Source organism: Mastigoproctus giganteus, chromosome 1 (genome assembly GCF_048544385.1).
Source record: "Mastigoproctus giganteus isolate SK-2022 chromosome 1, ASM4854438v1, whole genome shotgun sequence".
Classification (NCBI taxonomy): Eukaryota; Metazoa; Arthropoda; class Arachnida; order Uropygi; family Thelyphonidae; genus Mastigoproctus; species Mastigoproctus giganteus.
In genome coordinates, this window is record NC_143575.1 from 249,176,784 (window position 1) to 249,199,292 (window position 22,509).

The 22,509-nt window shown below is 38.2% G+C and overlaps 1 protein-coding gene across 1 annotated transcript in view; it reads left to right on the forward strand.

The window, feature by feature from the left end:
- LOC150091742 (choline/ethanolamine transporter flvcr2a-like) overlaps positions 1-22,509 on the forward strand; it is a 129,228-nt gene that overhangs the window by 53,438 nt on the left and 53,281 nt on the right. Inside the window, exons 5-6 of the mRNA XM_090376798.1 lie at positions 298-435; positions 9,365-9,432. Of these exons, the coding sequence (XP_090232924.1) occupies positions 298-435; positions 9,365-9,432 (206 nt within the window). The remainder of the gene's footprint in view (positions 1-297; positions 436-9,364; positions 9,433-22,509) is intronic.

The window sequence follows — 22,509 nt, forward strand, 5'->3', positions numbered from 1 at the left end:
GAGTGATTTAATTTTTTTTTCAAAAAGAATTTCCAAAATACATCTTAAAATGATATAATTAATTACATAAAACGTGTGATAATATACGATAATTGTTTTTCGCAGTGAGTTGTCCCCATTGTAGTGTTGTTACAGCATTGAATGATTTCAGATGTTTTTTTAAAAGAATTTTTTAAAATACAGGTTAAAATGATCTAATTAATTAATAAGATGCATAAAAAGTTTGCATCATAATTTGTGATGTAACTGTGTTTGTTTCTGGATAATTTTATTAATGATGCCTCCTTTCTTTTTAAGCCTTCAAAGAGAAACCACCTAAACCTCCAAGCAAGGCACAAGCTAATTTAGTTATTATGCCTGTATCAGAAAGTTATTGGCTTGTGATCAAAAATCTCATGACACATGTAGATTTTATGCTGCTATTTATTTCATATGGTAAGATATTAATTTTTCTTTGTTTCAATATTTGCACATATTAAAGAGAACCCTGAACTGCTTCAGAGCACCAGTTATAAAAATCTCAGACATAATCCTGAAAATGGTCCAGGATCTAAAGTACCTGGGAATAATTTTTGACACTAAATTAACTTTCTTTCCACATTTTGAGCATCTCTGTAGAAAAGTTAGGAATTATGCAGGCCTATTAGTCAGAATTATCAAAATGACTAAGGGCTGAAAAGGAAAATCCTGGCCCTAATATATAAAGCAGTTTTCATTTCAGTTATTACCCATGGAATTGGAATATGGTTCCATAGAGCTGCAATAATCAAAAATAAAAATAAAATTGATTCCATACAAAGAATTGTTCTGCTCACCATCATGAGAGCCTGTTGGACAGTAAGGCACCCACCAGGACCTGCCTTGAAGGTTCTGGTGGGTACTGTGCCATTACATCTTGAAATTGTTCACCATGGATTGTATTACCAGCTGAACAGAGGTATTGCCACCAAACATCATGACACATTTCTAGAACATACTCAATACTTTCAAGAAAGAAAGGAAATGTGTTGCCACCAAATTACAAAAAATGTGGCAGACAAGATGGAAACTAGCCACCAAGGGAATCACAAGGAGGTTTCTGCCCAGTGTGGTACTGACTGATCTGAAACTCTCACCCTGGTATTCTCTTGGCCTGTACATGACCTTCTTTATGACTGGTAATGGTTCCTTTTAGGCAAAACTCCACAGCCTGGGATGAACCAATGACCTCCCTCTTCCCCCTGCACTTGCAGAGCCATAGAAGATTGATGCATACTCTGACTGTCCAAACTGACAACCACTGAAATGTTCTCATTACAAAGATTGGTCCACACCCCAAGAATTATGTGTGCTTTCTCATTAATGAAGAACCATACTATAAAGCTTTTGTGGAATTTTTGCAGTAAATTTTTGAAACAAGGAGAGCTGTGCTCAGGCAAGCTCTATGTACTGTTTCCATAAACTCAACTTAGCCTATTTCAGATAATGCACAGCAACAATCAAGAATTAGACCAATACCAAGTTAATCCATCTCCAACTGGATTGACACCCTGGTTTGGCCTCAGTGGCTGGACTGGTCCTTAGCTGAACTGGGTGGTTAGACCGTAAGAGTCCTTGGGGGAAGGAGGTTTATCTCCCACCTGGCTACCAAACCATGACCTAAAAGCTAACACTGACACCCACTTTATGCTGTGGACATCTTAACCTGGCCATATTGGGGATACTGATTCTGACTGTTGTTACTGGGGCGAACCCTAGGGAAAGACAAACTTGTCCCTGTGTATGTGTATCCTTATCTGTTGGTGTGAAAGCTCAACATGAATGTGTGGAAGTACCGTACCTGTGTTTATTTGTGCTTGAGTGTTCGGATGGTTCTCAGAGAGAAAAAAAAAAAAATAATACTAAAGATTTTCTCTCTTAAAGATTAAAAATTATATTAGAGAAGAGGCCTTGAGGGATAATCACGTTAGAATAAATATTTCTTCAATGAACCACCAAATATGGAGGATGTGGAAAGGTCAGGGAATGACCACCGCATATCCCGGAGCAATGTGGCCTTAGTTGCTAATGCTCCTAAAAACCAAATAACAATAACAATCAATGAACCAGTTAAATTGAGTTCATGGAAATAAATTAAAATACATGGTATTAAAGTAAAATAAAATACTATATACAATTAAACTGAAATTGAATATACAGCAAAAATAAACTATTTGTATAAAGCAATAGAACATGCACAAGTGATAAAATATATAAATGTATATCATGGAGCTTTCAAGACTATGTGCTTCTTTGTCAGCTTAAACAAGATATATGACAAAAGATCCTTATATTACAGAGGCATAGCTTTGTGCATGCATTTACAACAACTAAGTATGCAGCAAAAGAAAGAAAGAAAGAAAGGAGGGAAAGGGAAGGAAAGAGAGAAGATGATATTAACTGTTAGATCCTGCATATGTAACAATGTTGCAGTGGAACAGCTTTGAGTTTGTAAAGATCAGAGTTATCTAGATGTGGCTATTTCATCCCCTCCCCACTCACCTTTTAGAAAATTTCAGTTATATGGTAGGGGTTTAGTTCCACTCTAATCAGGACAATGCACTCATTTCTACTGCTTATATTCTCCACTATCTGGGCATTTCTACAAGTATTGCCAGGGTGTTGTGCCATTACTGTATTGGTTTTGTACAACTCTGGCAGATTACAGTTGACATTGTCCAAAGTCAGTTTTTCCATTGCTACACCATGCAAATGTGTTATATTGTGTTATTTGCCTGGATTATAGGGTTTCTTATATTGATGATCGGAACGTAGATTATGTGATTATGTTTTTGAACATGAGGGGGCTATTCGCTGGGCAGATTTTGCCAGCTCAGCCATTGCAGAGCATTATTAGTGTGAGCAGTATGTTAATTATAATCTGCAACCATCGTTGAAATATTGGATTATGCCCACGATTCCCACCATCTCTTGTGGTTGGAGGCTCTCCATATAGCTGAGGCTGGTCCCATCATTAATCGTAATGCTGTGACTCGCATACATCCTATTATGAAGGCTGGTATTCTACATCATGACAAGAAATGATAAATTAACAATAGGGACAGCATGCACTGCACCATCTCTGCAGTCTGATGGTTAATGCCTTCTCTCTTTCTTTATGATGCATGCAATACATACTTAGTTGTTATTAACATATGCACAAGGCTATCTCCTTATAATATAAGGATCTGCTGTCATATATCTTGACAACAGAACCTTGTATTATACAGAAGTGTTTAAGTAGACAAAGAGGCACATCACCTTGAAAGCTCCTTGATATATATTTAATTTCTTTTAGTCTCATGCATGTATTATGGCTTTTATTCAAATAGTTTATTTTTGGCTGCATTTTATTGATTGTATATTTAATTTCAGTTTAATTGTATATAGTATTTTATTTTCCTTTAATACTTCCATGTATTTTAATTAATTCATTTATTTCAATAAACTCAATTTAACTGGTCCATCGGTTGAAGCAATATTTATTATAACATAAGATGTGATTATATCCAGGAAGCAAAATTAGTTTTAAGTACATGCCAGTCTGGTGTCTATGGATGGTGTGTACATGAGGTGTCTGTGTTATAAATACTTTGTCATTAATTGTCAGTATGAATGAGTGAACACTTGTATATGTGCCAGTTTGTGGGGGTGATAGATGAAAGCATGTGCTGTGTTGTCTTACATTTTCAATTCTTGTGTGTGTATAAAATTGAGAGACTATATAGGTTAGTCTATTCCTGGTTGTGCCCATGGATATGTGATTTTTAAAAAAAATAATAATAAAACGTATGTATACGTATGAAAGATTAAATGAGTGAGAATGTCCTTGTGCAGTGGCCAACCCAGCCAACACGTGACCAGTGGTTGGGATGGGGCCTGATGGGTCACCCCTTCCACCCAATCAGATCATTGATTATTCTGTTTTATTACTATCAGGGATGAACTGACCATAAATTTGAATGTGCAGTATTTGTAGTTTGTCTTATTAGTTGGTAGCCCACTTTTAGTATTTAAAAAAAAACTGAAACTATATATTTTTTTTTATACAAACCTCCAAACTCACACTATTAGACAAGCCTTACTCTCATAATTTCCAGAATCACTATCTTTAACCAACTCTGTTATTTATATACATTGCTTTCAAATAAAATCAAATTGAAAAATGTGCAAAATTATTTTCAGGAGTTTGGAATGCACTTTTATAAGAGTTTTACTGCAAAAAAACATTCATTTAGGTAGATCTATTATGGTATTTCAAATGCTGTGGAATTATGATGTGGCTTTGTGCCAAAGCCATTAGGCGCCTCTGTAGCCAGGTGGGAAGGAGCAGCAGTGCGTAGCACACGCTTCTTGATTAGACCGGGGTTTGAGCCCGTCACCACCAAATACGGAAAGGTCAGGGAATGACCACTGCATATCCCAGAGCAATGTGGCCTTAGTTGCTAATGCTTCTAAAAACCAAATAACTAACTAACAAGCCAAAGCCATTGATGTATCTTTGTCTTCAACACATCTCCAAAAAGTAAAACTCTTTCAGACTAATGTGTTGAAAGATTGTAATGGCCATCCATTATCACTTCATCCTCTTTAGAAACTATGTCTGGAGAAATTTACTTGACATGCAATATGGAAGTATAGTAATTTGTCTAGTCTTATTGAGAACTAATGCAGCAACAATTTCTCCTGGTCAAGAGACTAAACTTATTGAAACTCTGTTTAATCTAAATGCACTTCATGTGTTTGCAAATCAGGTGCTTAAAAGGTGAAAATTTCTGCTGACATGAATGGCTTTGGATAGGTCTAGTGTGTTGTAAAAAATGAGTGGATAGCTAATAATATTTATTAAGAATATGAATGTATAGTATAAATACTTTATAAATACAGTGCATAAGAGTTCAGTGAAGAGAAGTGTTTTTTAAGAATTTTAAGTTCTACTTTTTTTTTTTAAATTACCCTTTCTTTTATTTTTTTCTCTCTCTAGAGTGGCATCCCAGAGTGTGTGTTGTGTTTTTTTTTTTTTTTTTCTCTTTCAGTTCCATAAACTGAAACCCTAAGCGTCCTACCTGCTGGAACTGGCCCACCTTCCTGTGGTGTGGACAAGTACTCAGAAGCAGCTTTCCAGGTGATTGCTGCTTCTGGATAGCCAAGCGTCCAGCACAAACAACACAACATACACTAACTACACAAACCTTACACTACTACATGTCTGGCCCATTTTTACAGAGTCTGTAAAATTACAGTGATACGAGGTGGATTTGAACTAACATTCTAGGAGCCACACTTAACAATAACACGTCCACACATAGTCTTATTCAGAGAGAGAGAGAGAGAGAGAGAGAGAAGGGGGGGGGACTCTACTATCGGGAATTTCCTATGAAACTTCTAATGATCTATGAGGACAAATGGACCTGTTGTACTGGGATCCATGGTAAATGATGATTGTAAGTGTTAGCCAGTAAAATAATTTAATTACAAAGAGATACTGAATATCTTTTATTACAAATAGAAAATGTAGCTTTCAAGACAAATTGTGCCTCTTTTTCAACAGAAAAATTGAAACTTAATTATTCTAACGGACACAGTTATGCGTGCAGTGAGGCATGCGAGGGCACGAGGTAGGTCATTCAATCATTAAACTGGTATTCGTTGTTGCTGCACGGATGTGCGCAGTTTTTTCTCCAGTGCTTGTATAGACATAAAACGGTTGTCTCTAAGATGGGGTGTAGTCTCATGCCTTTGCAGCGGCTTGTGGCTCTCGAAATGCCCAATATATTGAGTGACTCTAACCAGAGGCGGTGGCGAAAGTGTCGGAATTGGTCAATTATTTCATAGTTCCGCTTGGGACTGAAGTCGTGGTGGGTGGACCAGAAGTGTTCCGCGATTGCGGACTGGTTGGTCTCAGCAAGGCAAATCGCCTGTTGTGTTCTGCAAGGCAGTCTTGAAGATGTCTTGAAGTCTCTCCTATATAGCAGCTGTCACAGTATTTGCAGGCTATGCAGTATATTACACTGCTGCGTAACAGAGGAGTGACAGGGGTCTTTACACTGGAAACTAGAGAATGTAAGCTTCTACCAGGCAACTGCACGCATTTTATGCGGTATTCTCTGAGGATTTTCAAGATCTGGCCCGACATTCCTGGATAGTAGGGAATGTAGGCGGTAGGTATATTGGCCTGAGTTGGTCTCGGGTGGACTGTGAGCTCCTGTGCTTGCAATAAGCACTTGTCTAATACGTGTGTTGGGTAGCCACAATTGATTAAGTCTGTCCTCACTCTAGAAATCTCGTTGCTCCAAGCTCTGGAGAATAGTGCTGGCAATGCTGTTGAGATGACTGGGAGCATGGCCAGATCTGTAGTTTGTGAACTGTCTGCACCACATAGGCTTACAGTATACTTAGGTTTCTATATTTGGGCCCATGCGTTTTACTAGGACATCCAGGAATGGGAGAGATCTGTTAACCTCTAACTCTAGAGTGAACTGGATGAACACAGACAAGGGAATTGAGATATTCTAGCAATGTTGTTTCAGAGCCACATGGGATGTGACGGTGAAGATGTTATCAACGTATCTGCACCATGTTGTAATAGGTACTGGTGGGTTCAGGAATATCTGTTCTTCCAATTCTTCTATGGCAATGTTGGCTACTACGGAACTAACAGGAGCACCCATAGCAGTGCCATGTACTTTCTGGTATACGGAATCCTCAAAGGTAAAGATTCTGCCTGACAAGCACAGGTTGAGGGCAGTACGGATATTGTCAGTAGACAGTGATGTTCTGTTTGGAAGGTTTGAGTCATTCTCAAGGAGCGTCTTGGTGCGGTGTACGGCCTGTTGGACAGGGATTGATGTAAATACCGACACTACATCAAATGATGTCATAACAGCGTTGTCAGAAATTGAGAGTTCTTTAATAAGGCGAATGAATTCGCCGCTGTTATTGACAGTGTGGGTGGTACTTACTACAAGAGGTATGAGGAGTCGTGCAATAAATTTGGACAGTTCATATGTATGTGCATTGCAGCAGGACATTATGGGCCGGAGAGGAACACCTGGCTTATGGATTTTTGGTAACCCATAAAACTGTGGCAGTTGGCAGCCCGTGGCTTCTTCATGCCACGGGCTGCCAACTACCAGATGGTGGCTGTTTTGAAACGTTTCAAAACAGCCACCATCCTCCGAAGCACACGGCCCACCTGCTTAAACCGTAATCAGCGTCAGCATGCCACCCTTTCCTCTATAAGAAAGGACAACACCATCATCGTGCTTCCCGCCGACAAGGGATGTCGCACTGTCATATTAGACCGGTCAGCCTACCGAGAGAAAGCCCTGGTCCTCTTACAAGACCCCAATGTATATGAATCTGTGACAGATCCACCCATTAAAGTCTTAAAACGTCTGGAGTCATGTGTCAATAAACTTGTCTATGCATGGTTTAAAGCAAAGAAAATTTCTGCTCCAACTCGGCGGCTGGAGGAAAAACTGTGCACGTCCATGCAGGAACAATGAATACCAGTTTAATGATTGAATGACCTACCTCGCACACCTCACTGCACGCATAATTGTGTCCGTTAGAATAATTAAGTTTCAATTTTTCTATTGAAAAAGAGGCACGATTTTTGTCTCGAAAGCTACAGTATCTGTTTGTAATTAAAGATATTCAGTATCTATTTGTAATTAAATTATTTTACTGGCTAACACTTAATCATCATTCTAATGATCTAGTTTCTGTCAGTTTTACACTGCACTCAGGAAACAGGTGACCAAACTTTAATTTTCCTTTTGTGGTAGGATTTATTTCAAAACTTTATGAACTATAGGTTACTGTAGTTTATAAAATCCTTAATCTGTTTAATTTTTATTTAAGTAGTACATATTTTAATGATATATATATATATATATATATATATATATATATACAGGGTTTCTATAAAAGAATGCTGGTATTTCAAATTTCAATATTTATTGATCTGTATAAGATTTATTGTGTATAGAGATGATGCATTTGCACCAACTTTTATAAAAGTCTCTAAATTTTTCTGAAGCTTTTGACCTGAATTTTTATTAAAAAAGAAATTTAAAAAAATATACAGGGTTTCCATAAAAGAATGCTGGTATTTCAAATCTAATTATTTATTGAACACTATAAAAGAAAATTTAATATAAAACTGTGACTTTAAATAAACAGCTTTTTTTTTTTTAGGTGTATTTAAATATGAGCTTGGCTTTGTACCTCTAATCTGATATTCCTCCTTTTAACTGTTGTAGCAATGTTACTGTGGTACAATGTTATTCATTGTTCTTTACATATCCCTCTCCTTTAAAAAATAATATAATGGACTGAGATAGGATGAACAGAGAAACCAAGAAATTCTGCCTCCTACACCCATCCACTTATTTGGAACCTGAGCATTCAATGATTGTAACCAAATATTACCAAAATGTGGAGGTGTGCCTTCTTGCTGGAATATGTGAGCATGATGTTAACAATCTTCATGCTATGAAAAAATGCAATTTTCTACCATGTCCAGAAATGCATTACTGTTTATTGTTTTTTTTATGTGAAGAAAAACAATCCTACCCTTTCTGCAATTGACAATGCATAATCACTATGGGAGTACTTCTCTTCCAGAACTAGGTATTTGTTAAGATTGCTGGAACCCTATTCAACAGTTATGTGTGTGAGGCAACATTCTACATTAGGAACTGATGTGGAATATTGCCTCATTAGAAAATATAGCTTTGTTCAGATAATCTTTTTCTGTCTACTACATATCAATATTAGCAAATTAAAAGTGAAAGTGATTCATTTTCAATGACATGTTGTACCTTCAGTACTTTACAGGACTTGTATCACAATTTTTTTTTTTTTTTTTTTTTTCAGAAATACCTTATGAACTGAGGAATATTCAACCCTAAACTTCTGTAGGTAATTGACTTTTTAAGAGTGCGTAAAAATGCTTGCTTCATGAATATTATCAATGGTAGTATCCTCGGGGTTCCCCAGCTGGCCTGCAGATTTACATTTCTCAATGCTCTCAGTTATTTTAAATTGATTACATCACCACTGGATATATTTATTATGAAGTCTGTTAGCCTGCTATGTACACCAAAATTCAGGCTCCACTTGTATCATGGATTCAACTTTAACATCCCATAAAACACACTACTTCCTGTTGAATTGTCATCTTGAAACTAATGGCGCTTAACGTTTGAATAGGGGAATAATATGCTTTTTTAATAAACCTGATGTAAATATTGAAATTTAAAATGCCAGCATTGTTTTTTCAAAAGCATATATTATGCTTTACATAATATCTTAAAATTAATGGAAATATATTTTACAGGATTGAATGTTGGTGTCTACAATCTGTTTTCCACTGTCTTAAATCAAGTAGTTCTAAGCCATTTTCCGGTAAGAAGTAAAACAAACCATGTATTTTATAATTAATGATTTTAAGGAATTTTAGCATTAGTATTAGTAGAGGCATATGATGCAAGAAAGCAAGCTTATGCAGCATCAGCCAAAAAAAAAAAAAGAAATTTCCACTTCACCACTCCATTTGTTCGAAATACCTGTCCAGCTGAGCCTTAAATTTATTTAGGCTATCAACTTCCACAACAGGGGATGGAAGTCTGTTCCACGAACCAACTACCCACTGGCTAAAGACAAATTTCCGCTCATCTATCCTATATCTGTCTTTCCTCAATTTGAATTTATGCCCTCTCAGGTGATTATTCTGAGCAAGAGGCAGAATCCCATCAGCATTGAGCATGCTCAAACCATTCAACGCTTTATACACCTCTATCAGATCATCTCGCCAGTGTCCAGTCTCCAAACACTGTAATTTGCAAAACTTAAGCCTTTCTTCGTAAGAGCACCCCTTTGTTTCATTCACCAAACTTGTTGCCCTTCTCTGTACTCGTTCCAGCAGCTCTACATCGTTCTTGAAATGAGGCCTCCAGACCTGTATACAGTACTCGAGGTGTGGCCTGACCATTGCCTTATACAAGGGAATAATCACCTCCTTATCCCTGCTAGAAAAATTCCTGTATATCATTGAGAAGACACCATGAGCTACTCTTGCAGCCCGTCTGCACTGCTCATAGAACTTCATATCTGCCTGCACAATTATCCCCAGGTCCTTTTCATTCTCTACCACTGTCAGTGTAGTACCACACAGTTGATACGTTGCTCTGGGGTTGCTGTTTCCCATATGTAGTACTTTACATTTGTCAACATTAAACTTCATTGCTCCAGATACTGTTGCAGCAGCATAGCGTCAGTAATGTCTTAACAACCCTACCAACCTTTGTATCGTCTGCAAACTTAGACATTAAGCTTGATATACCATCATCAATATTATTTATAAATACAGAAAACAATAATGGACCCAACACTGAACCCTGAGGGACTCAACTAATAACATTAGTCCACGATGAGCAGTGTCCATTGATTACCACTCTCTGTCTTCTCCCACTCAGCCACCCCTTTATCCATAGCAGCAATTTGCCTCCAATGACACACTGCTCCAATTTGTGCAGCAGTCTTCCATGTGCAACAGTATCAAAAGACTTTCTAAGATCCAAGTATATAATATCAAAGTTATTCCCTGCATCCAGTTCTTTTTTGACTGCATCATAGTATCCAATCGAATGGTTCAGGCAAGACTTCCCCTTAACAAAACCATGCTGTGTCCGAGCTATAACTGAAGTCTTGTCTAGATGATCCTGCAGTGCTTCTTTAACCAGTGCCTCCATTAATTTTCCTGGAACAGAAGTTAAACTTACAGGTCTATAATTATTTGTGTCAGCCTTTGATCCTCCTTTGTGAATTGGGGTCACATTTGCACATCTCCAGTCTATGGGTACCTCCCCTGAGTCCAAAGAAGCTCTCATAATTATGGCTAAGGGTTTGCTTACTTCCTTTGCTGCTTCCTTTAATATAACTGGATAGATCCCATCAACCCCAGGTGCCTTTCTTGTGTTTATCTTCAACAATTTCTCCTCCACTTTACTCTCAGTTATTACAAGATTATCTAGCTTACTGCCAGAGTTGAATACACCTCTGGCATTCCCCTCGCTGAATAACTGCTCATGTGTGAATGTCGATGCAAAATATTCATTTAGTTTGTTAGCTACTTGAGCAGGATCATCAACAGTTGAGCCATCGATATCAATGGACAAATCTGATTCATCCCCTTCCTTCTAGAGTTTACATAAGTAAAGAACTCTTTGCTGTTTTTCTTTGCATCCCTTGCCAAAGATTTCTCGTAATCTGCCTTCGCCTGCCTAACCTCCTTTATAACTTGGTTACAGACCAGCTTATATCTATCATAGGCTTCTGTGTCACGTGTTAATTTATATGTATCCCATGCATTTTTCTTCTCTGCCATATGTCTCATTAGTTCATCTGACATCCATTTAGGCCTAAACCTTGAACAATATTTCGTAGTTGGTATGTAAAGTCTAATAGCTTCCAAGATAAGTTCCTTAAATGCTTCCGATTTTGAATTTGCTATTGGTAACATCATCAGTTGGTCCCACTGTATAGAATTTAAATACTGTCTCAGACCACCGTAGTCACCTTTACGAAAGCAATAACCTTTCCCTTTACCCCTGATGGTATTTACCTCTTTGAGTAAATCCCACTTCAGCACACTGTGATCACTGCCACCTAGTGGTTCCTCTATCTGCAGATTCTTAATGCATGAAGAATCACTACTGATAATCAAATCAAGAGTATTACTTCCTCTAGTTGCCTCCCGAACATGCTGATGTAGAAAACAATCATCCAATAAATCCCCAAAAGCCTTGCTAGTGTGTGAGTGCCCAACCCACAAATTCCAGTCAATATCTGGGAAATTAAAATCCCCCATTATAAGACTCTCTGATTTACTGGCCCACTCTATTTCCCTGTACAGTTCCTTATTATACTCATCCGAGTCATTAGGCCTATAGCACACTCCTACTCTGTTTTAATCTCCCAATGCTTATGTCACACCAAACTGACTCGATGCTGCACTGTCCAGCGATGTCGACTGGCTTCACTTCCTTGGATTTTATGTGTTTCTTAACTAATAGCATAACCCCTCCTCCCTTCCTATCCTGTCTTTCCTTTCTGTAGACATTGTACTCCCCATTCCAGTTCTGCATTCCTTATATCTGTGTGACACCACGTCTCTGATATCCCAACAATATCCACCTTTGATGCTTTGAGAAATACCTCAAATTCATCAAATTTATTTACCAAACTCCTAGCATTGGTGTACATGCAAGTATACATGCACCTGTTTCTATTCTTAGCTACCCTAACACAACCCATGTGTTTACTTGTACCGCAATGACTCCCAGCAGTCTCTGAAATATCCTGCATCTTGTTTTCCAGGCTTCTGCTCATTCCAATAGAAGCAGTGCAAGCTCTGCCAGTGGCTACTGTTAATCTAATTAGTCCTTGTATCCCCCCAAGCTAGCAGTTTTCTGACCCACCTAACACTGCCTCGATAGCATCAGCAAATATTCTTGCAACACTTTCTATTTAAGTGTATCACATCCCTGTAGAAGCAGTCCCGTCTGTTAACCAGTACAGACCAGTCTGAAAAAAATTCTACCCCTTGAGCCTTGCACAATCTTTCCAGGGCCGAATTGATCGACAAGGCTCTCATCATATACTCCCTCCTCTCGTGTCTGGGCAGAATTGCAGACACTTTCAAATTCAACCCTAATTCACGGCTTTTTTTCAACAGTGACCTGTACTTGTTAAATAATTCTGCCGGTCTCCTACTCTTAATATCATTAGTGCCAACGTGTACAACTATATCACCCTTTGTGCCTTTAAAAGATGATATCTGCTCTACAACGTCATCAACCTTTGCCCCTGGCAGACATACCCTGGTCCTGTTCCACCTATCCTTTTTACAAAGCATGTTCCCCGTTTCCCTGACAATAGAGTCACCAACAACTACTAGTTCCTGTGGGACCAGCGCATTCTGCCTTGGGGGTTGCCGTTGTGTTGCATGATGACCAAGTTCAAGCTCTCTCGTTGATGTGGGCAGCTGAGAGCTTGATGGGCCCCTCACTTTAGATCCTTCGAGGGCATCCACCCTGTCCTTCAAGCTCTCATATAGGCCCATAACAACGCTGAGTTGTCGCCTGATTTCGTTACACTCCTTGCATCGCACACACACAAAGACATCCTCCATGGCAATATTATGTCCCGTACCCGATTGCTCCACAAACATCATGCAAGCAGTGCATTTTAAAAGGCTGTGATTCAGAGGGCAACTGCCCCCCTCAGTTCTCTTCTGTGCCACAGCACTCCCATTAGCTTGAGCATTTTGCTTTGCTTCTCTGGTCTGAGTCATTATTTTGTTTTAATTTCAATAAAATTTAAATTTTTTGGATAAATATTTTAAAACAAGTGAAGTAATAAATATTTGTTGTTTAATATGGTTAGGAAAGGACGTTACATGGTTTCTATCCATTTTAAATTATAATATATCTAAATTACCACATGGAGTTTTAATATTTTGTTTAGGTGTTACCTAAACTAATATACATTGAGTAATGTTTCAGGTATCTTGCCGATACCCATCATCAGACTTTGCTGCTGACCAATTCCTCCTGCTTGATGCTCAGACCTAAATGAGCCTGCCGGGCACTCAGACCTAAACGCCCATTTAGGTCTGAGCGTCCGGCAGGAGGAATCAGTCACCAGCAAGATCTGATGATGGGTATTGGCAAGGTACCTGAAACATTACTCAGTGTATATTAGTTTAGGTAACACCTAAATAAAATATATTAAAACCCCACATGGTATAAGAGTGGTAATTTAGATATATTATAATTTTGAAAAATATATTTATTGTTTATTATAGAACCCTTTTTTCAATTGAAATTTTTCAATGCTGTAAGAATTTAAGTATCATTCTCATGATACATGAGGTGGAGAAGAAAAATAACTAAACAAAGATAAAGATGAATAGTACAGGTTATGGGGTTAGGTCAATGCATGAATTGAATAATTTGAAAACTAAGTATTTCTGTCTTGGTCTATTTTTGTTCAGATTTTTTAGTCCCCCAGTGACACACTGACTTTTGGAATTATGCCTACATTAGGGACAACACCATTACTCAGGAATTGACCTAAATTGCTAATATTTTGATATAAATAACATCACCAATAAAAGGTAACTCTGCTATTTATTTAAAATTCAAGCAGCACCACTACCATACAGCTGTTTCAAGACTTTTTGCCTCTCATCAGCCTATGTGTGACTGCAATTAGGAAACTTGTACTGATTGATGAATGACATATGAAGTCTGAGTGAGTAGCCAAGTGGTGTATGGAAGAAAATTTCCAGTTAAACATATTACAAAAATTATGTGTACTTCTAACCCCTAATACTGGACCACATTTCTTTCACAGCAAAGCAGCAAAATGTGTGTGTGTGTCAGACAAATGCAGCCCAGCATTAAGGATTAAAGGCATGTGCAACTTTGTGTTTAACTGGAATGTTTTCTTCCATCCATCACTTGTCTGCATGTAAAATTTTGATACATTACTGGTTTGCATAAGTGTAACCATGTTATCTGATGAGAGATGAGCAAGACTCAAAACAGCTATCATCGTTGGTGCCTTCAGTTCTAAATGAATAACAGATTTACCTTTTTTCATAATGCTGTTTATATTAAAATAATATTAACAATGGATAATAGTGTCACCCAGGGTCTCGCATCTGGTGAGTATGGGCTTGCACACCCAAGGTCCTGAGCAGGATATCATCATTCTTCTCTTTCTTGGTGATTCCCTTCTCTCTCTCTCTCTCTCTCTCTCTCTCTCTCTCTCTCTCTCTCTCTCTCTCTCTCTCTCTCTCTCTCTCTGAGTAATTCAGAAATTTTTTTTTTTTTTGGCTGGTGCAGCATAAGCCTCAGGCTTCCTTGCACCATATGGCTAATAATAATCTCTAATATGAGCATAAGCCCAACAATAGAAGGCCAACATTATAATTAGCATTAGTAGAGGCATATGATGCAAGAAAGCAAGATTAAATGTTTGTCTAGTTCTATCTTGAATTTATTTAAGCTGTCAACTTCCACAACACCAGATGGAAGTTATTATTATTATAATTAGCCATATGATGCAAGGAAGGCTGAGGCTTTTGCTGCACCAGCCAAAAAAAAAAAAAATTTCGATTTATACCGAGAGAGAGAGAGAGAGAGAGAGAGAGAGAGAGAGAGAGAGAGAGAGAGAACAAGTCAAAAAAAGTAAAAGGAAATCACCAAGAAAGAGAATAATGATGATATCCAGCTCAGGTCCTGAATGTGCAAAGTCCATACTCACCAGATGTGAGCCCCTGAGGTTAAATATGTTCCAGCAATCAACCACCTGCTGGCTTAAAGCAAATTCCTGCACGTCTATTCTACAACTGTCTTTCCTCAATTTGAATTTATATCCCCTCAGGCGATTAATCTGGGCAAGGTTCAAACCGTTCATGGCCTTATACACCTAAATCAGATCACCTCGCAGATGCCTAGTCTCCAGATACTGCAATTTGCACAACTTAAGCCTTTCTTCGTAAGAGCAGCCCTGTGTTCCATTCACCAATCTCGTTGCCCTTCTCTGTACTCATTCCAGCAACTCTCCATCCTTCCTAAAATGAGGCCTCCAGACCGGTATACAGTACTCAGTATGGCTTGACCATAGCCTTATACAGGGGGATAATCACCTCTTTATCCCGCTAGAAAAATTTCTGTGTATCATTGACAAGACACCATGAGCTACTCTTGCACACTGTCTGCACTGCTCAGAAAACTTCATATCTGCCTGCACAATTATCCTCAGGTTCTTTTCGTTCTCTATCACTGTCAGTGTAGTACCACACAGTTGATACGTTACTCTGGGGTTACTGCTTACCATATGTAGTACTTTACATGTGTCAACGTTAAACTTCAGTTGCCACCTCTCAGCCCGTTTGTTCAATTTTTCTAGATCCTGTTGCAGTAGTGCACTGTCATTAACAACCCTGCCAACCTTCATATCGTCTGCAAACTTGGGCATTAAGCCTGATATACCCTCATCAATATCGTTAATAAATACAGAAAACAACAATGGATCAAATAATCTGGGGGACTCCACTAATAATATTAGACCACGAAGAGCATTGTCCGCTGGTTACCACTCTGTCTTCTCCCACTCAACCATCCCTTTATCCATAGCAACAATTTGCCCTTAATGCCATACAGCTCCAATTTGTACTGTGGTCTTCCAGGTTTAACAATATCAAAAGCTTTCCTAAAATCCAAATATATGATATCAAAATTATTTTTTGCATCCAGTTCCTTTGTGACCACATCATAGTATTCAATCAAATTGGTCAGACAAGACTTCCCTTTAACAAGCCCATGCTGTGCCTAGACTATAACTACAGTCTTGTCTAGATGATCCTGCAGTGCTGCTTTAACCTCCATTAATTTCTCTGGAACAGAATTTAAACTAACAGGTCTGTAATTATTGTGTTACCCTTTGATCCCCCTTTGTGAATTAGGGGGATCAAAGGGTAATGAAATACAGGAACATTTGCGCATCTCCAATCCATTGGGATCTCCCCTGAGTCCAAGGATGCTCTCATAATTATGGCTAAGGGTTTCCTTAATTTCTTTGCTGTCTCCTTTAGTATTAGTATTAATAATGGCCACATGGTGCAAGAAAGCCTATGGCTTATGCTGCACCAGCCAAAAAAAGAAAAAAAAAAAAAAAAAACCTGAACAAAACAATGATAAAAAAAAAAAATAAATAAATAATAATAATTAATAAAAAAAAAGGAAATTAAACCTATCATCCTATGCACTTCCCTGACCCGAAGGTACTATCCAGATGACCTTTTAATTTCCCCAAACTGTCAGCCTCTACCACCCATCTAGGCAACTTATTCCAGTAATTTATAACTCGCTGGCTAAAATAAAACTTCCTGCAACCCAATCTAAACATCCCCCCCCCCCCCCCGTAACTTGAATTTATGTCCCCTAGTTCTAGCATCATTTATAATCTTGAAAATTTCGTCCTCATTCATTTTACTGAAGCCTCTCAGAGTCTTAAACACCGCAATCAAATCTCCTCTAAGGTGTCTAGTTTCCAAACTCTGCAACCCACATATTCGAAGTCTTTCTTCATAAGGACGCCCTTTTGCCGATCTCACCAGGCGAGTGACCCGTCTTTGCACCCTCTCAAGAAGCTCGATGTCTTTCTTTAGGTGCGGTCTCCATACTTGAACACAGTATTCCAAGTGTGGTCTAACAAAAGCCTTATATAATGGGATTATCACATCCCTATCTCTACTTGCAAAAGTTCGATAGATCATCGATAGGACACCATGGGCCTTCCTTGCAACCTGTTTACAATGCTCAGAGAATTTCATGTCTGACCATATCGTAACACCCAAGTCCCTTTCCTCCAGTACTGGGTTTAGTTGAACCCCACCAAGTGAATAAGTTATTTTGGGATTACTGTTTCCCAGGTGTAATACCTTACACTTTGTTGGATTAAAGCATAGCTGCCATTTTTCTGACCATTCCTGAAGTCTACCTAGGTCTCTCTGAAGAAGCTCAGCTTGACAGTGATCATTAACCACTCTACAAATTTTAACATCATCTGCAAATTTAGACATCAAGCCCTCTATCCCTTCATCAATGTCGTTTATGAAAATTGAAAACAACAGTGGTCCTAATACTGATACTTGGGGAACCCCACTTCTTACATCAACCCAATCTGAGGAATGGCCATTTATCACAACCCTCTGCTTCCTGCCCTGGAGCCATCCTGCTATCCATCTAAGGATTTTCCCAGTGATTCCAACCTGTTCCAGCTTATAAAGCAACCGCTCATGTGGGACTGAGTCAAAAGCTTTGCTGAAATCTAAATAAATAATGTCGAAATTATTCCCTAAATCCAGCTCGTGAGTGACCCTTTCGAAATAGCGAACCAGATTTGTTAAACGTGATTTTCCCTTTACAAAACCATGCTGTGAGTATCCTTGAAAATTTCAATTCGATCCAAATGATCCTGAATTTCACCTTTGATCATTGCCTCCATGATTTTCCCTACCACTGAAGTCAGACTGACAGGTCAATAATTTCCCACTTCACTTTTAGAGCCACCCTTATGTATGGGAGATACATTGGCACTTTTCCAATCCAAGGGAATCTCCTCAGAGTCTAGTGATGCTCGCATAATTAGCCTCAATTGTTCAATGCACTCACTTGCCGCCTCCCTTAAGATATTCCATGAACTCCAGGAGCCTTACTGGTCTGTAGGCTCAAGTTTTTTCATTAAATAATCTTGCAAAATTTCAATATCATTAATTACATATTTTTCAACTTCGCCCCCACAATTTCCCATTGCCACAAAAGGTTTTTCATTTGTAAATATCGATGCAAAATAACTGTTGAGTTCATCTGCAATGGCAGCTGGTGTATTTAATAATATCGCCTTTCCCTTGCGTAAAGGTCCGATCTGGTTTGCCCTGCTCTTCTTGGAATTTATATATGTGAATTCCTCATCTTCCCCCCCCCCCCTTTGCTCTGTTTGCTAGTGATTTCTCATAAACTGCCTTTGCCTGTGGAACCTTTTCTGTGGCTCCATTACAGATCACCTTGTAGCTGTTATAGGCTTCAGTACTTTTTATTGCTCTGTAACCTTTCCATGCCACCTTTTTCTGCTCAGGTAATGTGGCAACTTCACTATTCATCCAACTTGGAACCCTCCTCGTGGAGTTTTTTTTTTTAATGGTATATACGCATTCAAGGCATCTGTGATTAATGTTTTAAAAGCTTCCCACAGTTCAAATGCATTCATTCTCTGCGCGATATCTACCCAGTTAATAGAGGCCATGTAGTACCTTAAGGCATCATAATTTCCTTTTCTGAAATTAAAACCCATTCCTTTGCCTTTTACTGCTGCTACCTCTCTCTCATCATCATCCACCGTAGAACTCCGTGATCACTTTCTGCTACTGGTTCCTCTACTGTCAGCTCTGTTATGTCATCTGATTCATGGGTGATGATGAAGTCTAGGATATTATTTTCTCTAGTACTTTCCCTGACATGTTGATACAAATAAGTCATCTAGTTGATTTAAAAATTTTGTTCCCCATGTCGAGTTTCCTTCCCATTTTCTCCAATCAATTAGAGGCAAATTGAAATCACCCATAATAAGACATTGATGCTTACTTGCCCATTCCATTTGAATGTAGATGATATAACTGGATAGATCCCATCCACCCCAGGTGCTTTTCTTATGTTTAACTTCAACAATTTCTCTTCCATTTTGCTCTCAGTTATTACAAAATCATTTAGCTTCCTGCCAGAGTTTGATAAACTTCTATCATTCCCCTCCCTGAATATCTCCTCATGTGTGAATGTAGATGCTAAATACTCATTGTTTGTCATCTACCTGAGAAGGATCACCAACTGTCGAATCATCGATATCAAGTGATTTTTTGGCTGATGCTGTATAAGCTTGCTTTCTTGCATCAATATGCCTCTGCTGATGCTAAGTGAACCAATCTGATTCATTCCATTCCTCCAAGAGTTTACATAAGTAAAGAACTCTTTGCTGTTTTTCTTTGCATCTTTTGCCTTCAACTCTCTAGCCTTGGGTAGAAGTTACCTCAGAGAAATGTACCAACTGTGTGGTACTACACTTAGGGGGGCTAGAAAATTAAAAAGACCTGAGAGTAATTGTGCAAGCAGATATGAAGTTTTCTGAGCAGTACAGACAGGTTATCAGATCAGGTCATGGGGTACTGTCAGTGATATACAGGAATTTTGCTAGTAGGGAAAAGGAGGTGTTATCCCTTTGTATAAGGCAATCGTCAGGCCACGCCTTGAGTACTGCATACAGGTCTGGAGGCCTCATTTTAGGAAGAATGTAGAGCTGGTGGAATGAGTACAGAGAAGGGCAACGAGATTGGTCATGGAACAAAGGGAAAAAAAAGGAAGGCTTAAGTTCTGCAAGTTGCAGCATCTCTAGACTAGACACCTGCGAGGTGATCTGATTGAGGTGTGTAGGGCCTTGAATGGGTTGGCAGGCTGAATTCTGATCGGATTCTTCTGCTTGCTTAAATTGCAAACCCCTGAGGGGGCATAAATTCAAATGAGGAAAGACAGTTGTAGAACAGATTTGTAGAAATTTGTCTTTAGCCAGCAAGTAGTTGATTGCTGGAACAATCTTCCATCTGTCATTGTGGAAGTTGATAGCTTAAATATATTGTAGGAACTGGACATATTTTTAAAGGAATGGATGTGTGAAATTGCATTTTGTTTTTTTTGGCTCATGCTTGCTTTCTTGCATCACATGCCTCTACTACTACCTTCTTTGTGACTTGATCAGACCAGCTTATGTCTACCATAGGCTTCTGTGTCATCGGATAGTTTATATGCATCCCATGCATTTTTCTTCTCTGCCACGAGTCTCATTAGTTCATCTGACATCCATTTAGGCCTAAACCTCAAACAATATTTCTTGGTTGGTATGAAAAGCCTAGTAGCTTCCAAGATTAATTCTTTGATTGCTTTCACTTTTAAAATTTGCTGTTTGTAACATGATCAGTTGGCCCCACTGTATAGAATTTAAAAAAACTGTCTGAGACCACTGTAGTCACCTTTTACGAAAGCAAAATCCCTTCTCTTTACCCCTAATGGTAGTTACTATCTTTGAGTAAATTCCACACCAGCACACTGTGATCACTGCCACCTAGTGGTTCCTTTATCTGCAGATTCTTAGTGCATGAAGGATCACTGCTGACAATCAGATCCAGAGTATTACTCCCTTTGGTTGCCTCACGAACATGCTGCTGTAGAAAACGAAAACAATCATTCAATAAATCTACAAAAGCCTTTCTAGTGTGCAAGTAACCAAACCACAAGTTCCAGTCAGTATCTGGGAAGTTAAAATCCCACATTATAAGACAGTCTAATTTACTGGCCCACTCCATTTCTCTGTACAGCTGTTCATTGTACTCATCAGAGTCATTAGGCCTATTTTACCAGTACTCAAAATAGATTCATGGTTAACTGTTTTAAAACACTACTACCCCATTTTCTTGCAGTGTATTGGAAAACTGAAAAATATATGCCATTAAAGTTGATTTAGTTGAAAATATAATTACTATGTAATGTGCTGTGTTTTCATAATCTTTGCAGTCGTTATTTGCAGACTATAAAACTATTATAAATAAGTTAAGTAATATATGCAGTGGGTGTTTTAGGTGTATTAGAAAATAGCAATATTTCATAATTTATATTTAAAAAAAAAAAAAGGTAATGTCTTATGTGCATACTGAGAAAATTTCATTTCAATGCATCCACACATTGCCCATTCATTCCTTTACCTAGTGAGTGCATGTAATAAACATAATATCCAGCATTACAGTATATGGATAACCTGTGTGATATTTATAAAAAAATAATAATAATAATAATATAAACTGCAGATTTCTATTGATCTTATTTTAATGAAATTTGGGAATGCTTGCCAAATCATTCTAAAAGCATAATATAAAATTTCATGAAAATCCATCTACTGGGAGTTGAGGTATTACATGTGGATGGTAAAAAAAATAATAATAATTGCCTGATTTTTAAATCTTTCTAAAAGGTCCAAATATAAAACTTTATCAAAATCCATCTATTCTGAGTCAAGTTGTTACATGCAGATGCAGAGGCATGGTGAAGACAATAGATGCATTAACATATGTGATGATGTGCCCTAAAAATATTATCATTATAAATAGAAATAATTTTTTTTTTTTTTTTTTATTATTATTATTATTTTTTTTTTATGAAAACCCCAAACATGAGAGGTATTAGAACCTATAGTACTTAGTATCGTGCTTGGGTTGGAGGTTGAAAAAACGAAAGATATTTGTTGACATTAGACTTGAACTTCTATAGACTGTAATTTTCAGGAAAAACGTATGAAGGAAGATTGTTCCACAAAACAACATTTGAATGAATAAATGAGGAAGATAAGAGCAGGAATTATAGAAGCCAATTCAGAAGAATAGTGCCCATGGAAACATCTGTCGAAAAAGCATGCAGCAGAAACAGTACACCTATGAGACATCAAGTGGAGAGACTCTGTTAGAGACGAGTCATTAATTAACCTAACTGCCCTCTTCTGAATGGAATCTAGAAGCCTGAGAGAGGTTTTGGGGGCACGCCCCAGATGTGGGAACAATATTCCATGGTAGGGCAGATTTGCGATTTGTACAGAGTGAACAGCTGCAATATTTGTAATGTGCTTGTGCCAAGAGATTAGAAATCAGGGTAATCCCCAAAAGAGATATATCATCTTGCCTAAAAATTGGAGTGTCACCAAAGATAAGCATAGAAAGGAGATAAAGAATCCTTTTTGCGAGATATAAGACAGGACTGAGTTTTAGAAGGATTGAAATCAACTAAGTTGTCTTTGCTCCACTGGAGATTGGCATTT